This window comes from Salmo salar, chromosome 22 (genome assembly GCF_965601325.2).
Source record: "Salmo salar chromosome 22, fSalSal1, whole genome shotgun sequence".
NCBI lineage: Eukaryota > Metazoa > Chordata > Actinopteri > Salmoniformes > Salmonidae > Salmo > Salmo salar.
In genome coordinates, this window is record NC_138312.1 from 46,945,029 (window position 1) to 46,971,320 (window position 26,292).

Below are 26,292 nucleotides of genomic sequence, written 5' to 3' on the forward strand. Positions count from 1 at the left end.
CCGTTTCAAAGCGTTTCCGTCTGTTTGTTCCTACTGAACGTAAACCAGATGTAGGCTCTGGCTCACTAGCTTATCTGGTAGGTGAAGTAGTCATGCAGGAGACTCCTGGCCAAGGTCTTCTCCAGCTCGCCCATCCTGGTGGCTTCCTCGTGTTCCTCGGAGAAGATCTTGTGCAGCTCTACTCTACTCTCCTCCACTCCACAATGTGCCTCTGGACCTTGGCAGATTACTCCTCATGCCTCGCCAGCAGGGTGTGCTGGAGCTTCTCCAGGAGGGCACTGCATTGGAGGAGCTCCTGGAGAATCAACCAGAATCAACCAGACCTGGGTCAAATATAAGTGTGAAATACTTTATTTAGCCTGTCTAAATATAAATATATTTTTTGTGCCATGGAGAACTACTCAGTGTGCAGGTTTTTGCTCCAGTCCACACCTGCTTCAAATAATCACCTAACCATTGTCTTCAGCATTATTAGCTGAATCAGGGGGGGGGGGGGGGGGGGGGTTAACACAATGCTGGTGCAAAGGCCTGCACACCCACACTCTCCAGGAACAGTGTTAGCCAAGCCAGCCCTAGACTAGGTGGTTGGTTCTCCATCTGTGCCCGTAGGAGCCATTTCTGGCCTGTTTAACCAATTTGTTGTGCACAAGTCACATTGAGCTCCCACATTGAGCCCCTACAGACAGTACCTGTTGGCCGGCGTGCTGAAACAGCACCTCTGCCCGGGCCTTCTCCTGGGCCTCCCTGCAGTGCTCCGCCTCCATCTGCTCCCGGGTCTCCAGTTTACACTGGGCTGCCAGGTGCTCCTCCTTCAGCTTGCCCATCAGCTGGCTGTGAAGCACACTCAGGAGGCGCTGCTCAGCCTGCTGGGACATGTGATTCTGGGAGTGCAGCGCAGCCAGCAGGGTGGCGATCACGTCCTTGTACATCTGAACATGGCTGCTCTCCAGGCTGGAGGTAGCCCCCAGCAGGCTGTATGACCACCTTATAACGTCTAAGCATCCTGACATAATGATGCTGACTAAATTTCAGCTACTTCAGTCTAGTCAGAATAGAAATATATCATATAAGCCTTGAGTATAAGACACAATTGTAATGAACACGAGGGGAGACAGAGAGCTGGTTTCAAGCGCAGGGCGCAGCAGGTGTTTATTACAAAGGACCACAGGAGGAGGCAGGTAGCTGGGTCCAGGGGCAGGCAGGTCATACACAGGGGTCCAAAAGGACAACAGTACAGGCAGGGAAAAGGCTAGTAACGTAGTCTGGGTGATCAGGCAATAGGTAGATAACAGGAAATCCGATAGGCTAAAGTACAGGCAGGGAATAGGCAAAAGGTGTCGTTAGTGAGGCAGGCAAAAATTATCATACACGGGAGGAGTAAATCATGGGGAAAAACAGAGCTACGATAGACGTGTGTCACAAAACAAACAATACCTCACATGGGGTACAAAGAACTGAACTAAATAGTGTGTGATAATGACACAGGTGTGTGAACAAGTGATTAGAATTCAGGTGATTGGGATCTGGAGAGTGAGCTGTGTTCAGGGGATCTATGAGTTTGAGAGTGTGAGCTGGAAAGTGGGCTGGAAAGTGAGCTGCGTTCAGGGGATCTACGTGTTTGAGAGTATGAGTTGAAAGCAGACGTTACAACAATAAAAAGGCTCATATATGCTTATGACAAGTAATAAAGCATTATATCTGTTGGTGTAGCCATACTTCTCCAGAGCTTGATACATGTTCTGGGGGTCTTCCAGCACCATAATGTCCACCATCTTGTCCTCGAATGCCGCCTCTTTCTTGGCCGTCTCGCTCATGTTGCACACTGCATACTCAGGGTCTGAATCACCTTGCTTTTTCTATGGGAAAGACAGACATACAGAGAAATAGTCACACTCTTTCAAAAATATAAAAAAATAAAAAAATAAATAAAGAATCCTTAAATCAACCAACAAGAGGGAAAAAAAGGCGTCACTCTAAATATTTCAAATAAAGGACAAAAGAGAGTGCATTTTTTTCAACACATTGGTTTCATTGGGTTTTATCCCGGCTGTGGGCCGAGTCCCACATTTGTTCTGCTGGATTTCCTACTCCATTGCTGTCACTGTCAAACAGCCAAAATGGTACTGACAAGCAGCAATGGAGTTGGCAAAACAGCACAATAAATCTGGGACTCAGGCTAGCTAATAGTCGTGAGGTAATAGTCATAACAGCCTACCCTTCACTGCGGAGAGGTTTTCCTGGCTCTGGCACATATCAGGTTCATGGCTAGAAATCCTAGGAACAGCAGCAACAAGGATAGGAAGAATCCCCCAGCAAACCCAGCAAAGTGGACACCGTGATTGGGGTCAATCTGAAAGTAGGTCATATGAGATATTTACATCATATTCTCTTATGGACATGCATTCCGCCTCGCCAATATCCAATGGTAGTGCCTGGCGCGAAATACAAAAAAACTTAAAAATGCTATAATTTCAATTTCTCAAACATATGACTATTTTACACCATTTGAAAGATAAGACTCTCCTTTATCTAACCACATTGTCCGATTTCAAAAAGGCTTTACAGTGAAAGCAAAACATTAGATTATGTCAGGAGAGTAACCAGCCAGAAATAATCACACACCCATTTTTCAAGCTAGCATATATGTCACAAAAACCAAAACCACAGCTAAATGCAGCACTAACCTTTGATGATCTTCATCAGATGACACTCCTAGGACATTATGTTATACAATACATGCATGTTTTGTTCAATCAAGTTCATATTTATATCAAAAAACAGCTTTTTACATTAGCATGTTTTGTTCAGAACTAGCATACCCACCGAAAACTTCCGGTGAATTTACTAAATTACTCACGATAAACATTCACAAAAAACATAACAATTATTTGAAGAATTATAGATACAGAACTCCTTTATGCAATCGTGGTGTCCGATTTTAAAATAGCTTTTCGGTGAAAGCACATTTTGCAATATTCTGAGTAGATAGCCCGGCCATCACGGCTAGCTATTTTGACACCCACCAAGTTTAGCACTCACCAAACTCAGATTTACTATAAGAAAAATTGGATTACCTTTGCTGTTCTTCGTCAGAATGCACTCCCAGGACTTCTACAAAAAATGTTGTTTTGGTTCCAAATAATCCATAGTTATATCCAAATAGCTCCGTTTTGTTCGTGCATTCAGGTAACTATCCAAAGGGTGACGCGCCGGCGCGTTTCGTGACAAAAAAATTCAAAATATTCCATTACCGTACTTCGAAGCATGTCAAACGCTGTTTAAAATCAATTTTTATGCAATTTTTCTCGTAAAATAGCGATAAAATTCCAACCGGCGACGACGTATTCGTTCAAAGAGAGAAAGAAAAACATGGAGTCGTCACATGCACGCGCGCACCAGTGTCATTGTTCTCAGAAGGACCACTCTCCAAAACCCCTGCTGTTTTTCGCCCAGAGACTGCAGAGCTATCATTCCATGTTCTGGCGCCTTCCTAGAGCCAATGAGAGCCTTAGAAAATGTCACGTTACAGCAGAGATCCTGTATTTTTCATAGAGAGGCTACAGAAGGCCAAGAAATGGTCAGACAGGGCACTTCCCATATAGAATCTTCTCAGGTTTTGGCCTGCCATATGAGTTGTGTTATACTCACAGACACCATTCAAACAGTTTTATAAACTTCAGAGTGTTTTCTATCCAAATCTACTAATTATATGTATATTCTAGTTTCTGGGCAGGAGTAATAACCAAATTAAATCGGGTACGTTTTTTATCCGGCCGTGAAAATACTGCCCCCTATCCCAAACAGGATATTCAATATAGAGAAGGAAATTAGTATCAGGGTCATGGCCAAACCTGTGACTTGATAACTGTGATAAAACGTCTGTAATGTGAGGCAGGCTACTGTATTGAAAAGTCCATACTAAGTTACCTTGTCCATGGAGTTCACCCTTAGTGTTAAATTAGCCACCACTGGACCAAACATATTGACGTCATTCTGTGGAGCGAGAACAGTTAAAGTTACCCTGAAATAATGCCTATCAGAGGAGGATGGTGGGTGGAGCTATAGGAGAACAAGTTCATTGTAAAGACTGGAATGGAATTAATGGAATGGTATCAAACACACCAAACACATGGAATCCACGTTCGACCCTGTTCCATTAATTCCATTCCAGCCATTACAATGAGCCTGTCCTCCGATAGCTCTTCCCACCAGCCTCCTCTGATGCCTATGTACAGTAATGTAAAGTGTTTCAGATGACGAGAGGCAAAAAGAGCAAGTTAAATATGAAAATATAAGTGTGAGTACAGTACCAGTGAGGCATTGGAGAACGTTAGGAAGGCTGACAGGTCCCGAATTTCACTCCTGACCATTGATGAGGCAGTATACGTCGCAACATACTGAGACCCAGCTGTAGAAACACAACCAAACCAATGTAAAATCCATATCATAATCATTCTCACAATGGTCATGTTTGATAGTTCAAGTGGAGCCTGAGGTCCTGTTCAGCGGGACACACTAGCAGAACCTTTTGAAACAGAAAACAAAAATGAACCTAATCTGTTATTAGACAGCTTCAGGTAGTACCTAACCATTCATAATCTGTTATTAGACAGGTTCAGGTAGGACCTAACCATTCATAATCTGTTATTAGACAGGTTCAGGTAGTACCGACCATTCAATCAAATATATAATAAAAATGTACTCTTCTTGCATTTTACGGCTACCTAACACGACCTGTGTGACAGACAGACTGAGGAGAGACAGATTTCTCATGACTTACAGTACCAGTTAAATGTTTGGACACACCTACTCATTCTAGAGTTTTTCTTAATTTTTTACTATTTTCTACATTGTAGAATAATATTGAAGACATCAAAATTATGAAATAACACATATAGAAACATGTAGAAGCGGAAAAAAAGTGTTAAACAAATCTAAATATATTTTATATTTGAGATTCTTCAAAGTAACCACCCTTTGCCTTGATGACAGCTTTGCACACTCTTGGCATTCTCTCAACCAGCTATGAGTTAGTCACCTGGAATGCATTTGAATTAACATGTGTGTGTTGTTAAAAGTTCATTTGTGGAATTTATTTCCTTCTTAATGCATTTGAGACAATCAGTTGTGTTGTGACAAGGTAGGGGTGGTATACAGAAAATGCATTTTAGACATTTGGCAAAAGACCAAGTCCATATTTTGGCAGGAACAGCTCAAATAAGTAAAGAGAAATGACAGTCCATCATTACTTTAAGGCATGAAAGTCAGTTAATCTGGAAAATGTCAAAAACTTTGAAAGTTTCTTCATAGGCAATCGCAAAAACCATCAAGCGCTATGATGAAACTGGCTTTCATGAGGACCGCCACAGGAAAGGAATTCCCAGAGCTACCTCTGCTGCAGAGGATAAGTTCATTAGAGTTACCTGCACCTCAGATTGCAGCCCAAATACATTCTTCAAAGTTCAAGTAACAGACACATCTCAACATTAACTGTTCAGAGGACACTTCGTGAATCAGGCCTTCACGGTCAAATTGTTGCAAAGAAACCAACACTACTAAAGGACACCAATAAGAAGAAGAGACTTGCATGGGCCTAGAAACACAAGCAATGGACATTAGACCGGTGGAAATCTGTCCTTTGGGCTCATGAGTCCAAATTTGACATTTTTGGTTCCAACCGCTGTGTGTTTGTGAGACGCAGAGTAAGTGAACGGATGATCTCTGCATGTGTGGTTCCCACCGTGAAGCATGGAGGAGGAGGTGGGATGGTGTGGGGGTGCTTTGTGGTGACACTGTCTGTGGTTTAATTAGAATTCAAGGAAAACTTAACCAGCATGGTTACCACAGCATTCTGCAGCGATAAGCCATCCCATCTGGTTTGAGCTCAGTGGCACTATCAGTTGTTTTTCAGCAGGACAATGACCCAAAACACACCTCCAGGCTGTGTAAGGGGTATTTGACCAAGAAGGAGCGTGATGAGTGCTGCATCAGATGACCTGGCCTCGACAATCCCCTGACCTCAACCCAATTGAGATGGTTTTGGATAAGTTGGACCGCAGAGTGAAGGAAATAATAAATAAAAATCAGCCAACAAGTGCTAAGCATATGTGGGAACTCCTTCAAAACTGTTGGAAAAGCATTCCTCATTTTTATATTTTTATTATTTCAACATTATTTAACCAGGTTGGCCAGCTGAGAACAAGTTCTCATTTACAACTGCGACCTGGCCAAGACAAAGCAAAGCAGTGCGACATAAAACAACAACACTGAGTTACACATGGGATAAACAAACGTACAGTCAATAACACAACAGAAAAATCTGTATACAGTGTGTGCAAATGAAGTAAGGAGGTAAGGCAATAAATAGGCCAATAGTGGAGAAGTAATTACAATTTATCAGTTTACACTGGAGTGATATATGTGTTGATGAGGATGTGCAAGTAGAAATACTGGTGTGCAAAAGAGCAGAAAAACAAAAACAAATATGGGGATGAGGTAGGTAGTTGGTTGGATGGGCTATTTACAGATGGGCTGCGTACAGTTGCAGAGATCGGTAAGCTATTCTGACAGCTGACGCTTAAAGTTAGTGAGGGAGATATAAGTCTCCAACTTCAGTGATTTTTGCAATTCGTTCCAGTCATTGGCAGCAGATAACTGGAAGGAAACGTGGCCAAAGGAAGTGTTGGCTTTGGGGATGACCAGTAAAATATACCTGCTGGAGCGCGTGCTACGAGTGGCTGTTGCTATGGTGACCAGTGAGTAATATTGAAGCTGATTGAGAGAATGCCAAGAGTGGGCAAAACTGTCATCAAGGCAAAGGGTGGCTATTTGAAGAATCTCAAATATAAAATATATTTTGATTTGTTTAACACTTCTTTGGTTACTACATGATTCCATATGTGTTATTTCATAGTTTTGATGTCTTCACTATTATTCTACAATGTAGAAAATTGTAAAAAATAAAGAAAAACTTTTGACTGGTACTTCGATGATGAAGGTCTGGAAGCCTTTCTCCACCACCATCCCCCCACTCTGCAGGGGTGCTATCCCAGATACGGAGTCCCTGATGGCCAGCTTGGACAGGTTGGTGCCCCCCGGAGGCCCAATGTTGTGGATGAGGAGGAAGATCGTCAGATGGGGGAACTCAGTCCCCGCCTCCACCTGTGTCCCAAAGGATCATATAGATAATAGTGCAATGGGAAATATGAGGACATGAGAGAGCGAGAGATTATATATATTTAGTGTTGAGGACATGATATGATAGCTGTGAAGCCTTCCACTTTGACTACAAATGTCGCATGGGCACACGTATAGACTACCAGATATCTGGTCAACATCAACGGTAACAAGCAATAAGCAAAAGAAGCCTGTCCGTTACACAGTCAAGAGGACTTACCTGGGCAAATTTGTGAAATGTGAGTCCAAACACTGATGGCTGTGCATCACTCTGAACCTGAAAGAAAATACAAAAGTAGACGCTACATGTTTTTTTTTGCTTCACGAAACCATGTATGGAAAATTGCATCATTATTTTCCATTAGAATTTTTTTACCACAACCCCTGGGGCTGTGTGTGTGTGTATGTGTGTGTGTATGTATCTATGTGTGTGTGTACTTGTGTGTGTATTTATGCAATGTGCATGCTTACGTGAGGCAGAGTGTGACCAGTGATGTATCTGGTGAGGCTTCTCTTGCGGCTCTGGGCTCTACGCTGTATGATGTTAGCCTGGTGGCTTATGGAGGCATAGAGGGACTGTCCCCAGGGGCCTGCTGCTGGGGCCAAAGAACAAAGAGGACCCTCTTCAGCACAGAAAGCCAAGGGACCACATTGCCCTTGTTGTCCTGTGAAGGACCATTAGTTAACATATAGTAGCGTACAGTGACAGTACACATCTGATGACCCAATGGGTTTGAACATATGTAACAGCTTAATCATTGGCTACTTACAGCTGAGTGTCACTTTGGATGTTATGCCCTTATCGCTACCCTAGGGATAATACCTGATTAAAATGTACCTGATAAAAATTGGGCTGAGTAGATAATAACAAACCATTCATCTTCTTCAAAATCGGCTCTGCTGATTTTCCAGCAGGGTCGTGATGAAATGGTCTGGGAGTGTGCTGATGAGGGGGGGAACTTAGTTAAAAACTAAACAAAAACCGGTCAACTACTGCATCTCAGGCAGACGGATGTAAAACCCTTCGTTGAGCATGGAATAGGACAGGCACAGAAATAAAGGAATTGCACTCACTCTATGTCGACCACTTCCAAATGGGTTCTGTAAAGTTCCCCATGAAAGTAGGGAGCTACAGAACGCGGGATGTTTATCGTTGCTGTCCCCCAGGATAGCGGTATGGCATGGAGTTTCATGATGAGTTACATTGTAGAACCCATACAAATTAAAAGGGAGGTGTTGTAGACATTGTATCCGAAATATATGCCTATATTCTAGTTGAAAACAGAGGAAAATAGAGAATACAGTGACTTCCATGAAGAAATGTTCCTGAAGAATTAGTTTGTGTCCTAAAACTTTCACTACTTCCGAAATCCGTTACATCTTGCATCCTCCTGCTACTGTGAACGAAAGTCGCACATACAACGTGAACATTGTAATTGTTCTCTAATAACACGACATTGTGTAATAATATATCAAAAAATGTGTCAAGGAAAATAGACAAAAAACAGTAGTCTAAAGTTTGTCCACTGTAAAAACACTGGTCATGGAAGTTGGTCATCCAAACTTCCTTGAAGACTTCCCCAAAAACTATGAAGAAAATGACAAGCTCCACCCCTAAACGTGCGTATCATCAAATCTGTTCAATGATTGGTTGAATACACCATCTGTGAAACACCGACTGTTAATCAAAAAAAAAGTTACTTTGTAACCTTGGTGCCTTAGTATATTGTTGTTTTGTTATTTGCTGTGTCATACCTCAAGTTATTACTTTCTCTACCATAAAAATATTTTAGAAGTAACTTTTAGGGTTGTTTTCTGTAGCGCAATGCTGTGCGATTTTTATCCATGATCAGTTTGAGTTGTTGTCCTGATTCATTCTTTCAGACATAGCCTAAAATCTTTTTTTTCTGGAGAAATGCGCGTTTTTCGGCTATTTTCTTCCATTGCACCAGGGAATTATCCCAAAAATGAACGACCAGGATATGATTACTGAATGCTCCAATGACGTCTTGGTTCCGTTTGCCGAATATTTGCACATATGTACAGGATATGTGTGCGGGGGTTTTCTGGAATCATAGCAGCAGCCCTTCTGTATGTGTTTTACCTAAAGCCTATGCTTCTAACTCGACAAGTAAGTTTGTAAAGGTGATTATTATTAGTTTGTGTCATAGCACGTTGGTTGAAATGGCCAAATACTGCACTGAGAATACTAACAGCAATATTCAATAACAGTGCAGTCATAAGCGCACTATTTGGCAAACATCAATGTAATATTAGCACTATTTCAACCAATGCGTTGCAACTGTTTAACAACGTAAAGTCTGGAGTCGTCCTTTTGAATACACCCGGTAAAAATCTATCGTTCTGCCCCTGAACAAGGCACTTAAAATCTAATTGTATTGGTCACATACGCATGTTTAGCAGATGTTATAGCGGGTGCAGCGAAATGCTACCTACCCACTGTTCTCTGGGCGCTGAAGACGTGGATGTTGATTGAGGCAGCCCTCCGCACCTCTCAGATTCAGAGGGCTTGGGTTTAATGCGAAGACACATTTCAGTTGTATACATTCAGTTGATCAACTGACTAGGTATCCCCTTTCCATATTCATATAATCTATGCACTGATAGTTGAACTGTCTTCCTTTCCACCAGGACTATGATGCCAGAAGACTGTTTGAGGGAGACGACCGGGATAGGGAGAACAACCAAAGTGACTGTGTCAGCAAGAAGAGATTGAGATAAACGTCAGCTTCAAATGAGAACAAGTGTTTGTTGTTTAAAAAAACGAAACCATAACATACAGTATGTGTAAATAAAAGCTGATTTGGCTTTCATTGACTTTCCATAACAATTCACTGTGTTAATTAATTTACCAGGAAAAGAAGAAGCCACCCATGAACAGCGATGTGGCTGCTTTTGCATCACGGGCAAAGGTGGTGTACCCCATCAACCAGAAATACAGAGTAAGATCCTTTATTTAACTAGGCAAGTCAGTAAAGAACAAATTCTTATTTTATAATGACGGCCTACCCGGACAACGCTGGGCCAATTGTGCGCCGCCCTATGGGATTCCCGAACCTGGCTGGTTGTGATACAGCTTGGGATCAAACCAGGGTCTGTAGTGAGGCCTCTAGCACTGAGATGCAGTGCCTTAGACCGCTATGCCACTTGGGATATCTGTTTATGTTACAGACTTCATACCACAGAAGCTATAAAAGGTTCTAACCAAATCTATCCAGATTGTAACCCTAATTGGAATGTAAGTTTGCCTTCATTCCAAGATCATGGGATGGGGTTCAAGGGATAGTTCAGCACAAATACATATTTCAATATTTCTTCCCTTTCCTTGAAAGCAGTCTATGGCTGAACTTTTCATTTTAAGACCGCATTAAATAGGACTGAATACATCTGGCAAACTTTGACTTTGATGCGAACTGTCCCTTTAATGTCAATTCCCAACGACAGCCCTTAGCGGATGGAGCCTCCATCCCATCGCTGCACGAGCACTCCAAGCTTCCCATCCTCCCCAACGGAGTGTCCTCATCTGACTCTAGCGGAGTCACTGAGCCATGACCAGGACAGATAGATATTCAGTTAAAGGAATAATTCAGAGAAATTACATATTAAGATGTGTGTTTTCTTACCTTGAAATCAGTCTACACTCTTAGAAAAAAGGGATCAAAAAAGGTTATTTGGCTATCCATATGCGAGAACCCTTTTGGGTTCCATGTACATCCCTCTGTTGAAAGGTTTCTACATGGAACCCAAAAGGGTTACTCAAAGGTTTCTCCCATGGGGTGTTTAAGAGTGTATAGACAATCCTCACTTTAATGTAGATAAAGTATCCCTTGGACTGGATCATCAAAGTTGTAGCTGTGTATGATGATGTCATATTTCTGAGTACCTTTAATGCATTCTACTGTAAGTACAAGCTGTGTTTCTAGTGTAGCTGTTATCATTGTAGATTTGAGTGCAGGATCTGCCTATACTGTCTGGCTCTGCAGGAACGTGCAGCAACACTGTTCACAGGTCCTGGAGGAGAAATGTGTGCTGGGTGACCTCTTTCTTTCATCACACACTTGCAAACAATTTATAATGCTAACTGTTCATAATGCATTGACTGACTGGTCTGTTGTGACAAAGCTCTTAAAAGAAAAGGAGAAAAAAAGCAAGAATGGACTCTACCTACATGTGTATTTATCCTACTGTTTTACCAAACTAAGCCAAATATTCATAATGTGTTATGAATGCACTTATGCCTATTATATCCCCATATAGCATTATAGGACATGATATAAGCTTTTTTTTGTGCATTTCTATCGATAATACTTGCTATGCAATGTCAAATCAAATAAAAATGTATTTGTCACATGTGCCGAATACAACAGGTAGACCTTACAGGGAAATGCTTACTTACAAGCCCTTAACCAACAATGCAGTTTTAAGAAAATACATAAAAAAGTAAGAGATAAAAATAACAAATAATTGAAGAGCAGCAGTAAAATAACAATAGTGGGGCTAAAAACGGGGTACTAGTACAGAGTAAATGTGCGGGGGCACCGGTGTCGAGGTAATTGAGGTAATATGTAAATGTAGATAGAGTTATTAAAGTGACTATGCGTAGATAATAACAGAGAGTAGCAGCAGGGTAGAAGGGGGGGGGGGGGGGGCAATGCAAATAGTCTTCGTAGCCATTTGATTAGATGTTCAGGAGTCTTATGGCTTGGGGGTAGAAGCTGTTTAGAAGCCTCTTGGACCTAGACTTGGTGCTCCGGTACCGCTTGCCGTGCGGTAGCAGAGATAACAGTCTTTGACTAGGGTGGCTGGAGTCTTTGACAATTTTTAGGGCCTTCCCATGACACCGCCTGGTATAGAGGTCCTGGTTGGCAGGAAGCTTGGCACCAGTGATGTACTGGGCCGTACGCATTACCCTCTGTAGTGGCTTGCGGTCGGAGGCCGAGCAGTTGCCATTCCAGGCAGTAATGCAACCCGTCAGGATGCTCTCGATGGTGAAGCTGCAAAACCTTTTGAGGAGGACCCATGCCAAATCTTTTCAGTCTTCTGTGGGGGAATAGGTTTTGTCGTGCACTCTTCATGACTGTCTTGGTGTGCTTGGACCATGTCAGTTTGTTGGTGATGGGAATGCCAAGGAACTTGAAGTTTCAACCTGCACCACTACAGCCCCGTCGATGAGAATGGGGGGGGGGTGCTCGAAGTCCAGGATCTAGTTGCAGAGGGAGGTGTTTAATCCCAGGGTCCTTAGCGTAGTTTTTATTTAACTAGGCAAGTCAGTTAAGAACAAATTCTTATTTACAATGACGGCCTACCAGGGAACAGTGGGTTAACTGCCTTGTTCAGGGGCAGAAGGACAGATTTTTACCTTCTCAGCTTGGGCATTCGGTCCAGCAACCTTTCGGTTATTGGCCCAATGTTCTAACCACTAGGCTACCTGCCGCCCCTGCCAAGCTTTGAGGGCACTATGGTGTTGAACGCTGAGCTGTAGTCAATGAATAGCATTCTCACAGTTGTTCCTTTTGTCCAGGTGGGAAAGGGCAGTGTGGAGTGCAATAGAGATTGCATCATCTGTGGATCTGTTGGGGCAGTATGCAAATTGGAGTGGGTCTAGGGTTTCTGGGATAATGATGTTGATGTGAGCCATGACCATCCTTTCAAATCATTTCATGGCTACAGACGTGAGCGCTACGGGTCTGTAGTCATTTAGGCAGGTTACCTTAGTGTTCTTGGGCACAGGGACTATGGTGGTCTGCTTCAGACATGTTGGTATTACAGACTCAGACAGAGAGAGGTTGAAAATGTCAGTGAAGACACTTGCCAGTTGGTCAGCACATGCTCAGAGTACACTGCCTGGTAATCCGCCTGGCCCTGCGGCCTTGTGAATGTTGACCTGTTTAAAGGTCTTGCTCACATCAGCTGCGGAGAACATGATCACACAGTCGTCTGGAACAGCTGATGCTCTCATGCATGTTTCAGTGTTACTTGCCTTGAAGCGAGCATAGAAGTTATTTAGCTCGTCTGGTAGGCTCGGGTCACTGAGCATGTGTCAAATGTTGGTGGGTCAAAATCTCAAGACGATATCTCCCTTACTTCTCCTGTTTCCTTGTGGTAGCTCTTTCTCTAAATTATCAGAATTATACTCATCGGACGGTTTCCAAGATAAAAAGGATTCAGATTTTTACATCAATGTCTTCTCCTGCAGGAAAGGGTAGGAAGGAATCTCTGTCAAAATCTTGATATACTGTGGCAAGAAAAAGTATGTGAACCCTTTGGAATTACCTGGATTTTTGCATAAATTGGTCATCAAATTTGATCTGATCTTCATCTAAGTCACAACAATAGACAAATATAGTGTGCTTAAACTAATAACACACAAATGATTGTATTTTTCTTGTCTATATTGAATACATAATTTAAACATTCACAGTGTAGGTTGGGAAAAGTATATGAACCCCTAGGCTAATGACTTCTCCAAAAGCTAATTGGAGTCAGGAGTCAGCTAACCTGGAGTCAAATCAATGAGACCAGATTGGAGATGTTGGTTAGAGCTGCCTTGCCCTATAAAACACATTCACAAAATTTGAGTTTTCTATTCCCAAGAAACATTGCCTGATGTGAACCATGCCTCGAACAAAAGAGATCTCAGAAGACCTAAGATTAAGACTTGTTTACTTGCATAAAGCTGGAAATTGTTACAAAAGTATCTCTCAAAGCCTTGATGTTCATCAGTCCACGGTAAGACAAATTGTCTATAAATTGAGAAAGTTCAGCACTGTTGCTACTCTCCCTAGGAGTGGCCCTCCTGCAAAGATGACTGCAAGAGAACAGCGCAGAATGCTCATTGAGGTTAAGAAGAATCCTAGAGTGTCAGCTAAAGACTTACAGAAATCTCAGGAATGTGCTAACATCTCTGTTGACGAGTCTACGATACGTAAAATACTAAACAAGAATGGTGTTCATAGGAGGACACCACGGAAGAAGCCACTGCTGTCCAAGAAAAACCTTTCTGCACGTCTGATGTGCACCTGGATGTTCCACAGTGCTACTGGCTAAATATTCTGTGGACAGATGAAACTGCAGTTGTTGTTTTGAAGGAACACCTTGTGTTGAGAAAAAAATGCACAGCACACCAACATCAAAACCTCATCCCAACTGTAAAGTATGGTGGAGGGAGCATCATGGTTTGGGGCTGCTTTACTGCCTCAGGGCCTGGACAGCTTGCTATCCTTGACAGAAACATGAATTCTCAAGTTCATCAAGATATTTTGCAGGAGAATGTTAGGCTATCTGCCAATTTAAGCTCAACAGAAGTTGGGTGAAGCAACAGAATGGCTTCAACAGTAGAAAATACACCTGTAGTGGCCCTGTCAGAGTCCTGACCTCAACCTGATTGAGATGCTGTTGCATGACCTCAAGAGAGCAGTTCACACCAGACATCCCAAGAATATTGCTGAACTGAAACAGTTTTGTAAAGAGGAATGGTCCAAAATTCCTCCTGGTCGTTGTGCAGGTCTAATCTGCAACTACAGAAAACGTTTGGTTGAGGTTATTGCTGCCAAAGGAGGGTTCACATACTTTTCCCAGCCTGCACTGTGAATGTTTACACAATGTGTTAAATGAAGACATGAAAACATATAAAACGTTGTTTGTGTGTTATTAGTTTAAGCAGACTGTCTATTGTTGTGACCTAGATGAAGATCAGATCAAGTTTTATGACCAATTTATGTAGAAATCCAGGTATTTCCCAAGGGTTCACGTACTTCTTGCCACTGTATGTTTACATTCTGAAATAAGGATTGTCTCTTTAGTGATATTTCTCTCTTGTCATTGTAGGAACTGGATGCATTGAAGAAAGAACTGTCAACCAGGCTATTTGCCTTAGAGTAACAAAGATCTAAGTTCAGACACTTGTAGTCTGGAGGAGACGCAAAAGAACCCAGAAAGACCTATTGGAGCGCGGCCTTCAAATGGTACCCAAGTAGACTAGCACAATCAAACCTTTCAACACGCATAGTATGTAATTCACATTATACAAATTGAAACTGTCACATCTGTCGTTAGGAATGGACCAAGGCGCAGCGGGTTGCGTGCTCATCATTGTTATTTATTAGTGAACACGAAAAAAAACACGACAGTAGAACAGTCTTGCAGGCTATACTAAAAGCAATGCAAAAACTACCCACAAAACCCAAACCAAACACACACCTAATTATAGGACTCTCAATCAGAGGCAACTAGAAACACCTGCCTCCAATTGAGAGTCCAACACCCAAACCTAAACATAGAAAACTAAACTAGACAGAACGTAGAAATACATACAAAAACACAAAACCTCTGCCACATCCTGACCAAAACTAATACAATTACTCCCTCTGCTGGTCAGGACGTGACAGTACCCCCCCCCCCCCCCCCCCCCCACCTAAAGGTGCAGACCCCGACTGTACCTAAAAGAAAAGACAAAAACCCCCAAACAACAAAAAAAATATCCCCCTAAACTAAAGGGAGGGAAGGGAGGGTGGCTGCCGTCCACGACAGCACTGTGCTACACCCCCCCTCCCCAACCCACCTATATAGGAGGCGGCTCAGGTGCGGGACGTGGACCTCGCTCCACCGTCTGCGTCGCCCACTTAGGTGGCGCCGATGGCTGCGCCGGACAGGCGGGCCACTCGGGCTGGGCCGGAGGACAGGCGGGCCACTCGGGCTGGGCCGGAGGACAGGCGGGCCACTCGGGCGGCCCCAGACTGGCGAGGCTGGGCTGACGCACTAGATTCCTGATACGTGGGGCTGGTACAGGACGTGCCAGCCTGGAGACACGCACCTCAAGGCTAGTGCGTGTAGCAGGAAACGCTGGATCGTAGAGGCGCACTTGCGGTCTCGAGCGCAGGGTTGGCATCACCCCTTCAGGCTCGATGCCCACTCTCCCCTGGCACATGCGGGGCGCTGGTACTGCGCATACCGGCCTGAAAATACCAGGCCTCACCACAGCACCTACCCCAAAGCACGGGACCTGTCCAGTCTGTCTCTGTCCAAAAAGGGTACGGGGAGCTGGCCTGGGTCTCCAATCTCGCTCCACCAAAGAGCCCTTGTGCCCCCCCCAAAAACAATTGGGGCTGCCTCTCGGGCTCCCTTACCCGCCGTTTTCCCCAGTCCTCGCCAGAATTCCTCCGCTGCTTGGTCCTGGTATGGTGGGTAGTTCTGTCACATTTGTCATCAGGAATGGACCAAGGCGCAGCGGGTTGCGTGCTCATCATTGTTATTTATTACTGAACATGAAAAAACACGACAGTACAACAGTCTTGCAGGCTATACTAAAAGCAATGCAAAAACAACTACCCACAAAACCCAAACCAAACACACACCTAATTATAGGACTCTCAATCAGAGGCAACTAGAAACACCTGCCTCCAATTGAGAGTCCAACACCCAAGCCTAAACATAGAAAACTAAACTAGACAGAACATAGAAATACATACAAAAACACAAACCCTCTGCCACATCCTGACCAAAACTAATACAATTACTCCCTCTGCTGGTCAGGACGTGACAGAAACGCCAAATCTGAACCATATTTCTTGCTCAGGCAAGTACGACGTGATTTAAAATGGGGGGAATTAAGTTTATGGGGAAACTTTTAAAAATACATCTTAAAGTTTGTGGGAATTTTTTTCAGAAAAATATCTTAAAGTTTGGTGGGAAACTGTAAGTACTGTATGTGTCGCTCCACAGACAAAGGGCTTTAGCAAACAGGTGGAGGCCTTCTGCCAGAGACTGCTGGGCAGGTCCAGTATTCTCCCTAGAAATGAGGCCCAGGATGTTATCCACACCCTCATCCACTGTCTCCTATTGGTGGAAAACCAGTTGACTGAGACTCAGGCCGCAGACATGAAGGTGAGATACTGTAAGAATGAGTCAAAATAAGGGAGAGACATCATCTCTACTCAATACATTCTATCTGGACGTTCTGTAACGTTGCAGTCTTCTGTATAGGCCCCAGGTTTCACTCATCATGGGTCGTATTCATTAGGTACCAAACTGAAGAAAATGGACTGAAACAAGGAGGGATAACCTGGACTTGATCAATAAGAACCACTTGTTTTTGCTTTCCATTATAAAACATTTTGCTACAGTGTGCCTTAATGAATACATCCCTGTTTTTAATACTGTTTGTTTGACCCGCTCTAGGTATGGCATGCACGTATCCAGTATTATAGGCTTCTCAGATCTAGCTACACAAGTCAATTTAAATTTGATCAAATTTATTCATAAAGTCTTTTTTACATCAGCAGTTGTCACAAAGTGCTTATACTGTAACCCGAACTAGACCCCAAAGACATTGCAAAAACAAAAGCAATGCCAAGGCGGTAAGGCTTGTTTCTAGATCCATATCTCTCTTCCCACCGGCTCTCCCAGAGGATACAGGAGAAGCTGCTGTGGTGGGAGGAGCTGAAGGGTGTGCTGTGGGCCTAGCAGGCCCTGCTCCGGCAGGAGGCATCCCTCAGACAGGGCCTAGTGGCCCGAGGACTAGAGCAGCTGAACAGTGACGGACACCTGACCTTTGCCACCATGGAGAAGACCCTGGCCGAGCTGCAAGCTGCCCTGACCGATGGGCTCCAGCACTGCAGTGAAGGTGACTCATGACGCAGACACAGATGCATACTCGCAGGAGCATGCGCACACACAAACACAAACACACACACGTTTTTTGTTCATCTGTAAGTGCACTGCTAACCGTGGGATTCCTGACACATTATTGTTCCCGTGGGCCACCAACTCCAAATAGCCAACCGGTGAAGCAACGAAACTGGTGTGTGTTTTTAACAAAAGAGTGTAGTAGATTACCATTCTAGTTCATGTGAAATCAGTGCCCAGAGGGTAGAATTTGGAACATAGTGTCATAATGACGTCTTTGCAACCAGTTATGCCCACTGGGAAGTTGTGTAATTCTGTAATACCCTGCTGGACGTCCCTCCTGAGGAATATGGTGGCAATCTTTCAGTATTATGTGGCCTAGTTCCTCATCTTAAATGAACTGGTGTCTTAAAATAGCCTATTTTACGGCCTCTTCTCCATTGCTAACAAGATTGAATCAAATAAATGTATGGAAGTCTCAAGTGATTAGTCACCAATGCAAACCAAAATAAAATATAATTGTATAGTAATACAGTTTTGACATAGGGAAAGGGGGATACCTAGTCAGTTGTTCAACTGAATGTATCTCCCACATTTAACCCAACCCCTCTGAATCAGAGAGGTGCGGGGGCTGCCTTAATCGACATCCACGGCACCTAGGAAACAGTGCTTTGCTCAGGGGTAGAACAAAAGATTTTTACCTTGTCAGCTCTGGGATTCGATCCAGCTACCTTCCGGTTACTGGCCCAATGTTCTTCTAACCACTAGGCTACCTGCCGCCCCTTCATAAGTACATTTGTAGTAATGAAATGTACTACTCGACTATAAATGGTAAGTGCATAATGATACACAGAAGAATGAAGTGAATTGTGTTAAACTGGTCATATTCTGTGCCGAATCAGCAACTTAGTGTAGTAGCATTGTGATCAAAACTACATGTAACTTCATTTTTGATACAGAATGCAGGGGTAAAGACCAAGGAGCTTGAGTATGAAAATTGCAAGAAGATCGACTCCAAGAAGAAGAAGCTCTTGAGGAGTCAAGCAAAGGAGAGAAGCCGTGTCTTGGATTCTGCACAGACTCACAGTGACCCACAGGAATTTGTGAAGGTCAATATCTCTCTTTTAGTAGGCTCATTTGTTCCGTCATGTGTCCAGCGCCACAACAATAGTAGTAGTAAACTACTTTTCACGTTGATCTATTCAATCACTTCACTATAAAGTCTACTTTGGATGAGTGCCACCTCTGTGTAAGTCTATAACAGTTATCCAGTCTCATTACATTACATTGTTAATTGCTCCTGATAGCTGCATGCTCCAGGTTTAACAGTTACATTTTCCTCTCCAGTTGTATCAAGAGCAGGTAGCCAGTGGTTAGAGTGTTGGGCCAGTAACTGTAAAGGTTGCTAGATTGAATCCCTGAGCAGACAAGGTAAAAATCTGTTGTTCTGCCCCTGAACAAGGCAGTTAACCCACTGTTCCTAGGCTGTCATTGTAAATAAGAATTTGTTCTTAACTGACTTGCCTAGTTAAATAAAAAAATATTCTGAAACAGCAGAACAGTGCAGTGACTTGGAGCTGCAGCAGAGTGGCAGAGGCAGTCTGGGGTCTTTGGAGGGTAGGTTGTCATTAATGGTACCCTACATGATCAAAAGTATGGGGACATCTGCTCAGTTGAACATCTCCTTCCAATATCATGGGCATTAATATGGAGTTAATCCCCCCTTTGCTGCTATAACAGCCTCCACTCTTATGGGAAGGCTTTCCACTAGATGTAGGAACATCGCTGTGGGGACTTACTTCCATTCAGCCACAAGCGCATTAGTGAGGTTGGGCACTGATGTTGGCGATTAGGCCTGGCTCGCAGTCGGTGTTCCAATTCATCACAAACCTGTTTTATGGGGTTGAGGCCATAGCTCTGTGCAGGCCAGTGAAGTTCTTCCACACCGATCTTGACAAACCATTTCTGTATGGACCTTGCTTTGTGCACAGGGCATTGTCATGCGGAAACAGGAAAGGACCTTCCACAAAGTTAGTAGCACAGAATTGTTTAGATGCTGTAGCATTAAGATTTCCCTTCACTGGAACTAAGGGGCCTAGCTCAAACCATGTAAAACAGCCCCAGACCATTATTCCTCCACCAAACTTTATAGTTGGCACTATGGATTGGGGCAGGTAGCGTTCTAATGGCATCCGGCAGACCCAGATTTGTCCTTCGGACTGACAGATCGTGAAGCTTGATTCATCACTCCAGTCCAATGGCGGTGAGCTTTACACCACTCCAGCCGATGCTTAGCATTGCGCATTGTGATCTTAGGCTTGTTTGCAGCTGGTCGGCCATGGAAACCCATTTTATGATGCTCCCGACTAATAGTTCTTGTGCTGTTGTTGCTTCCAGAGGCAGTTTGGAACTCGGTAGTGAGTGTTGCAACCGAGGACAGATGGTTTTTACGCACTTCAGCACTCGGCGGTCCTGTTCTGTGAGCTTGTGTGGCCTACCACATTGTGGCTGAGCGTTGTTGCGCTTAGACATTTCCACTTCACAGTAACAGCACTTACAGTTGACTGGGGGCAGCTCTAGCACAGCAGAAATTTGCTGAACTGACTTGTTGGAAAGGTAGCATCCTATGACGGTGCCACGTTGAAAGTCACTGAGCTCTTCAGGAAGGCCATTCTACTGACAATGTTTGTCTAGGGAGATTGCATGTGTTGTGACTTTACTTTCATTAATCTGTTATTTATCTAATCAACTAACTTTTTAATTGTTACCCGATTAAATTAATCATGTAACAATTAACTCATTCGAATTTGGAGCACCATGAGAGCAGTTCTTTAAAGACTCTAAAGGTCTTATCACATCCATAAACAGTCAACTTATTAATCATAACCTTGTATCATATCATCATTCTGAACAGTATCTGCAAAAACCTGTATCTGCAAAAACCCGAGCCTTACTTATGATTCAGTACTACACAAATTGGTTTAATTATTTATTTACTAGCTAACTAAATGGTAACACAGGATAAACATACACACTTAATACATTAGAAACAGGTCACTAGTGGACTGACACAATATGGCAGCTTGTTACAAAAGAGGGGGGCAGAGAGGGACAGAGACATAGTACTTTGGTACGTTTAGAAACTACTCTCACAGTAATCATATACTTTGCACACGAACCACCGCCCATTTGGAGTAAGAAATCATGAATGTATTTACATGTAAATGCCTTGGTTCTTCGTGTATTTCTGTCGGAACCAGGCCGCCTTGGAAATGGAGTTCAGCCTCTGCTGTCGTCCGGTATCCGGTGACAGAGTTTATTCTACTTCCATTCGCTCTGGAAGATGCTTATTTGAAGATAGGCTAGCCAGCCGTGTCGATGGTTCTCAGGGTGATGAGAATAACATACTAAGGTGATTTGAGAAGAGTAGTAGAATGGTCCCACTTAAATTTGCTTCTCTAGATACTTTACTTAAGACAGCTAATCAGCAGTACCAGTGATTGTCCGGGAGGTGACTTTATCGTCTCTACCTCGCGTTGAGATTGAGTTCGAACCACTTTGGATGTGAGCTGCAGCTCCACGTCTTTCTAGTCTGATATGTTTATTCTTAACCCATTTTTTTATACAGTTCATTCAAAAGGGCGGTTCCGTCAGGCTGACACACTCTCTGACCTCACTCAAGGGGGCGGTGAATACTTACTTGAACAAAGTTATAGAAACAATTTCCTCTTATAGTTTCTAAAATCACATCCCTCTCTTAACAAAAACACTCATCATTTTTCATATTTCATGCTCAATGCATCAGAAGGACACTTCACACTTATAGTGTGTATACTTTTCAAGTTACAGTATATCCTTTATAACATTTTTAATGACATCACAAAATAACAACCGAAATGACATTATTATTATTCTTTAGATCGCCTCTGACCATTCCCCACAACGTGTTAGAGTTTTGGCGGGAAAAGTGTCTGAAACAAAGGCACATTCCTGTGGTGATCATTGGAGAGGGAGATAGGTGAATGTTCTGTCCTTGATTTACAACAGGGTGTGAGCTGTCAACTCCCACCAGTTCCCTTCTCCCCCCTCTGTGGGTGAGAGAGGGTCTGCTGGAAGTAATTTGTTGCCAAGCTGATCTGACCTATTTGGATCCTTACAGGACAGTCATGACACATGGCTGGCTGTGTGTTCGATTTTATACAACTGTCAGCAACGGGTATGGCTGAAATAACCAAATCCACTAATTTGAAGGAATGTCCACATACTTTTGTATATATAGTATATTTCATGTAGCACCCACCTAACGTCACAATATGACAACATGACATCATAGTCGCAACACAATCAGAACGATTGGGAACTATTTCGCGCTGGGAAGATTTTTACATGACACCACCCAACCTATTGTGTGTGTTTTGTACTGTTTACTTCATTCTACCTGGTCAAAGAGGTTGAGGAGTCCCCTCGTTTTTGTCTATTGATATATCCTAGCCAATAGCCCCAAGCAGTCAGCATTCGCCTTGTAGCACTGGTCTTTCTTATTTCTCATGGTATATCACCCATGCTTTTGTATCTCCAGAGGCATCATGCCAGACCAGGATCAGAGGCTATGGTTGGATCAAGACGGTGACCTGGCTGCACTGCTGCAGCAGGCAGAGGCCAATGCCAAACGGCAACTGGAGGGCCTACGGGCTCAGCTGGAACAAGATGGACAGGTAGGAATTCTTCCAGACCTAGAAATGTAATGAATAGAGCTGACTCAATTTCTTATTTTACCTGACAGACATCCTTTCTGCTCAATACATTTCTATCTGGACGTTCTGTAACGTTACAGTCTACTGAACAGGCCCCAGGTTTATCTCATCATGGGTCGTATTCATTAGGTACCAAACTGAAGAAAACGGAGTGAAACATGGAGAGAATACCTGGACCAATAAGAACCACATGTTTTTGCTTTCCATTATAAAAAGTCCTTCCTCAGACACCTAGATGAACAGCAGTTGAAGATCCTCAGAGGCATGGTGGTCAGACAGAGGTACGTGCTGAATGTATTATTATTTTTTAAATTTAACTAGACAAGTCAGTTAAGAACAAATTCTTATTTACAATGATGGCCTACCCTGGTGACGCTGGGCCAACCTTGCGCCGTCCAATCACAGCTAGATGTGATACAGCCTGAATTCGAACCAGGGACTGTAGTTTGAAACTGAGATGCAGTGCCTTAGACCACTGCACCACTCGGGAGGCCACAGGTGAACCAGGGAGCCACATCAATCCATGCTTTTGCCTGGCAGGTGTGCCAAAGTATATAATAGAATATTCATCATTGACAACTTAATAGATTTAATACAATATGTTTAAGTGTGTTTAATGTACATTATATGATTCAGTGTCTTTGAAATCAATGACAAGATATGCATGTGGACATATTGACCTATCACTATCCTGTTCTATTCTATCCCAGCCACGAGGGGATGTTGATCGAGAATAAACAGTAATTACTGCTGGCTGCGGTGCAGAAGCACTTTTGGCCAGACACTTCTGCCTGAGGGTCCTGAAGGAGATGAGGCTGTCCAAGCTCAAGGTGCTGTCTCAGAGTGACTTCAGGTCCCTACTGGCTCTAGTGAACCAGACCCAGGCAACAGTCAGCCCAACAAAGACCAAAGCTCAGCATCAGGTCCAGTAACACTTCCACTTACAACAATAATAAACTATACTGAACAAAAATATAAACAAAAATGTAAATTGTTGGTCCCATTTTCCATACGCGTATTTCTCTCAAATTTTCTGCACAAATTTGTCTACATCCCTTTTAGTGAGTATTTCTCCTTTGCCAAGATAATCCATCCACCTGACAGGTGTGGCATATGAAGAAGCTGATTAAACAGCATGATCATTACACAGGTGCTAGAGACAATAAAATGGCCACTGTAAAATGTGCAGTTTCGTTACACAACACAATGCCACAGATGTCTCAAGTTTTGAGGGAATGTGCAATTGGCATGCTGACTATAGGAATGTCCACCTGAGCTGTTGCCAGAGAATTGAATGTTCATTTCCCTACCATAAGCCGCCTCCAACGTTGTTTTAGAGAATTTGGCAGGTTGTCCAACCATCCTCACATCCACAGACCACTTGTAACCACACCATCCCAGGACCTCCACATCTGGCTTCTTCACCTGCGGGATCGTCTGAGACAAGCCACCCCGCCAGCTGATGAAACTGAGGAGTATTTCTGTCTGTATTAAAAATGTACTGATTGGCTGGGCCTGGCTCCCCAGCGAGTTGGCTCCACAGGCCCACCCATGGCTGCGCCCCTGCCTAGTCATGTGATATCCATAGATTAGGGCCTAATGCATTTATTTCAATTGACTGATTTCCTTATATGAACTGTAACTTAGTAAAATCGTTGAAATTGTTCCATCTTGCGTTTACATTTTTGTTCCATTTATTTCTTACAACAATACGACCTTCAAAAGCATAAGGAGATGAAGACGTTAGTTTTGTCCAGAGTTTCTCAAGCCATTCCCAGGCGGTGCACATTTCTGTTCCAGCGCAAACATGTCTAATTGCCTAGCCCTTGATTAGTTGAATTACGTGTGTTAGTGGACACTCTAAGATCCCCCTAGGAACTAATTGACAAACTGCTTTAGAGGCATTCACTGAGTATACAAAACATTAAGAACACCTGCTATTTCCATGACATAGATTGACCAGGTGAATCCAGGTGTAAGCTATGACTCTATATTGATATCACTTGTTAAATCCACTTCAATCAGTGTAAATGAAGGGAAGGAGACAGGTTAAATAAGGGTTTTTAAGTCTTGAGACAATTGAAACATGGATTGTGTATGTGTGCCGTTCAGAGGGTGAATGGGCAAGACAAAATATTTAAGTGCTTTTGAACAGGGTATGGTAGTAGGTGCCAGGCGCAACAATTTGTGTCAAGAACTGCAACGCTGCTGGGTTTTTCACGCTCAACAGTTTCCCGTGTGTATCAAGAATGGTCCAACACCCAAAGGACATCCAGCCAACTAGACACAACTGTGGGAAGCATTGGCGTTACCATGGACCAGCATCCTACTGGAATGCTTTCGACACCTTGTAGACACCATGCCCCGACTAACTGAGTCTCTTTTCAGGGCAAAAGGGGGGGGTGCAATTCAATATTAGGAAGATGTTCCTAATGTTCGCTATACTCCGTCCAACTATGGCTCTGTTTGAGACTGTCAAGTTGTCCCTGTCACCTTGTCACTGTGCTCTGTCACTCACCTCCCTATGTCTCCATCTCTCCTTCCAACAGGATCTCAGTGCTAGAATCGCCAAGACGCACCTGGGACCGGAGACGCAGCTAATTGGCCATCGTTTTCAGCAGGTAACTGGAGACGGAGTTCCTGCAGGCCAACGTCCAGCTGCTGGTGGGACACGCCCTCAGCCAGAGCCTCTGGCAGCAGATGGATCAGGACCCTCCCAGTTCCCCGCCCCAACCTGACCACAGCAGGAAGGTACCAGATCCTCTGACCTCATCCAGAAACAACCCCTCGGCCACTGTTTCCTAAACTCGGTCCTGGGGACCCCAAGGTGTACACGTTTTGGTTTTTGCCCTAGCACTACACAACCCATTCAAATAATCAAAGTTTGATGATGAGATGATGATGTGCGTCTATATCTCGCTGGGTTTTTGTAGAATCACTTTGTGACATCTGCTGATGTAAAAAGGGCTTTATAAAAAACATTTGATTGATTCATTTAGTTAATTATTTGAATCAGCTGTGTAGTATTAGGGCAAAAAACAAAATGCACACCCCTTAGGGTCCCCAGGGCCGAGTTTGGGAAATGCTGCCCTAGTCCCTACCCCCTAGGCCAGACAAGGGAAAACTACGGCCCATGTGATCATTTTGGATTAAAGTTGAATGACTAAAACCAGCTAGAAATGAGAAGTGACCTAGGCCTATATGTGTTTTCATAACCACCCATTTTGCCATAGATGGGATATGTGACCTATTCTCATTGTTTATGCTTTGTGTATGTGTAGAGCCAGCTGTCGGTGGTGGCCTCAGAGTGTATATGTGACCAGGGATTCGCTTAGTGCTCTGGTCACCAGTTACTACTCTCAGATCCAAGGCATCACCAAGGGCCTTCAGCAGCAGCACTCTAACAGGGCCAGAGATGAGATCTAGATTATATTATAAACTGGGTGGTTCGAGCCCTGAATGCTGATTGGCTGACAGCCATGGTATGTCAGACCGTATACCACAGGTATGACAAAACATGTATTTTTACTGCTCTAATTACGTTGGTAACCAGTTTATAATAGCAATAATGCACTTCGGGGGTTTGTGGTATATGGCAAATATACCACGGCTAAGGGCTACACACAATACCCCATAATGACAAAGCAAAAACAGTTTTTTAGAATTATTTGCAAATTTATAAACAAATAAAAAATTATATTACAGTTACATAAGTATT

General features: G+C 43.4%; 1 protein-coding gene and 1 pseudogene across 1 annotated transcript; one reads left to right on the forward strand and one right to left on the reverse strand.

Annotated features, from left to right (window-relative positions):
• Positions 1-226: 226 nt before the first annotated feature.
• On the reverse strand, positions 227-8,056 carry LOC106583583 (limbin). The gene is made up of 8 exons (XM_082967508.1): positions 8,050-8,056; positions 7,648-7,841; positions 7,397-7,453; positions 6,934-7,161; positions 3,928-3,993; positions 1,717-1,856; positions 690-1,023; positions 227-295 (listed from the first exon to the last, which is right to left on the reverse strand). The coding sequence occupies exons 1-8, from the start codon at positions 8,054-8,056 to the stop codon at positions 227-229; spliced, it is 1,095 nt and encodes a 364-aa protein (XP_082823634.1).
• An 841-nt stretch (positions 8,057-8,897) lies between these two features.
• LOC106583582 (uncharacterized) lies at positions 8,898-26,000 on the forward strand (annotated as a pseudogene).
• The last annotated feature ends 292 nt before the right edge of the window (positions 26,001-26,292 follow it).

Excerpts from the sequence above, each read along its gene's own strand:
- LOC106583583 (XM_082967508.1), bottom strand. Across the intron at positions 7,454-7,647 it reads CTGGTCACACTCTGCCTCAC|GTTCAGAGTGATGCACAGCC; the intron begins GTAAGCATGCAC and ends ATTTTCTTTCAG. Across the intron at positions 3,994-6,933 it reads CAATTTTCTACATTGTAGAA|AATGACGTCAATATGTTTGG; the intron begins TAATAGTGAAGA and ends CTCGCTCCACAG.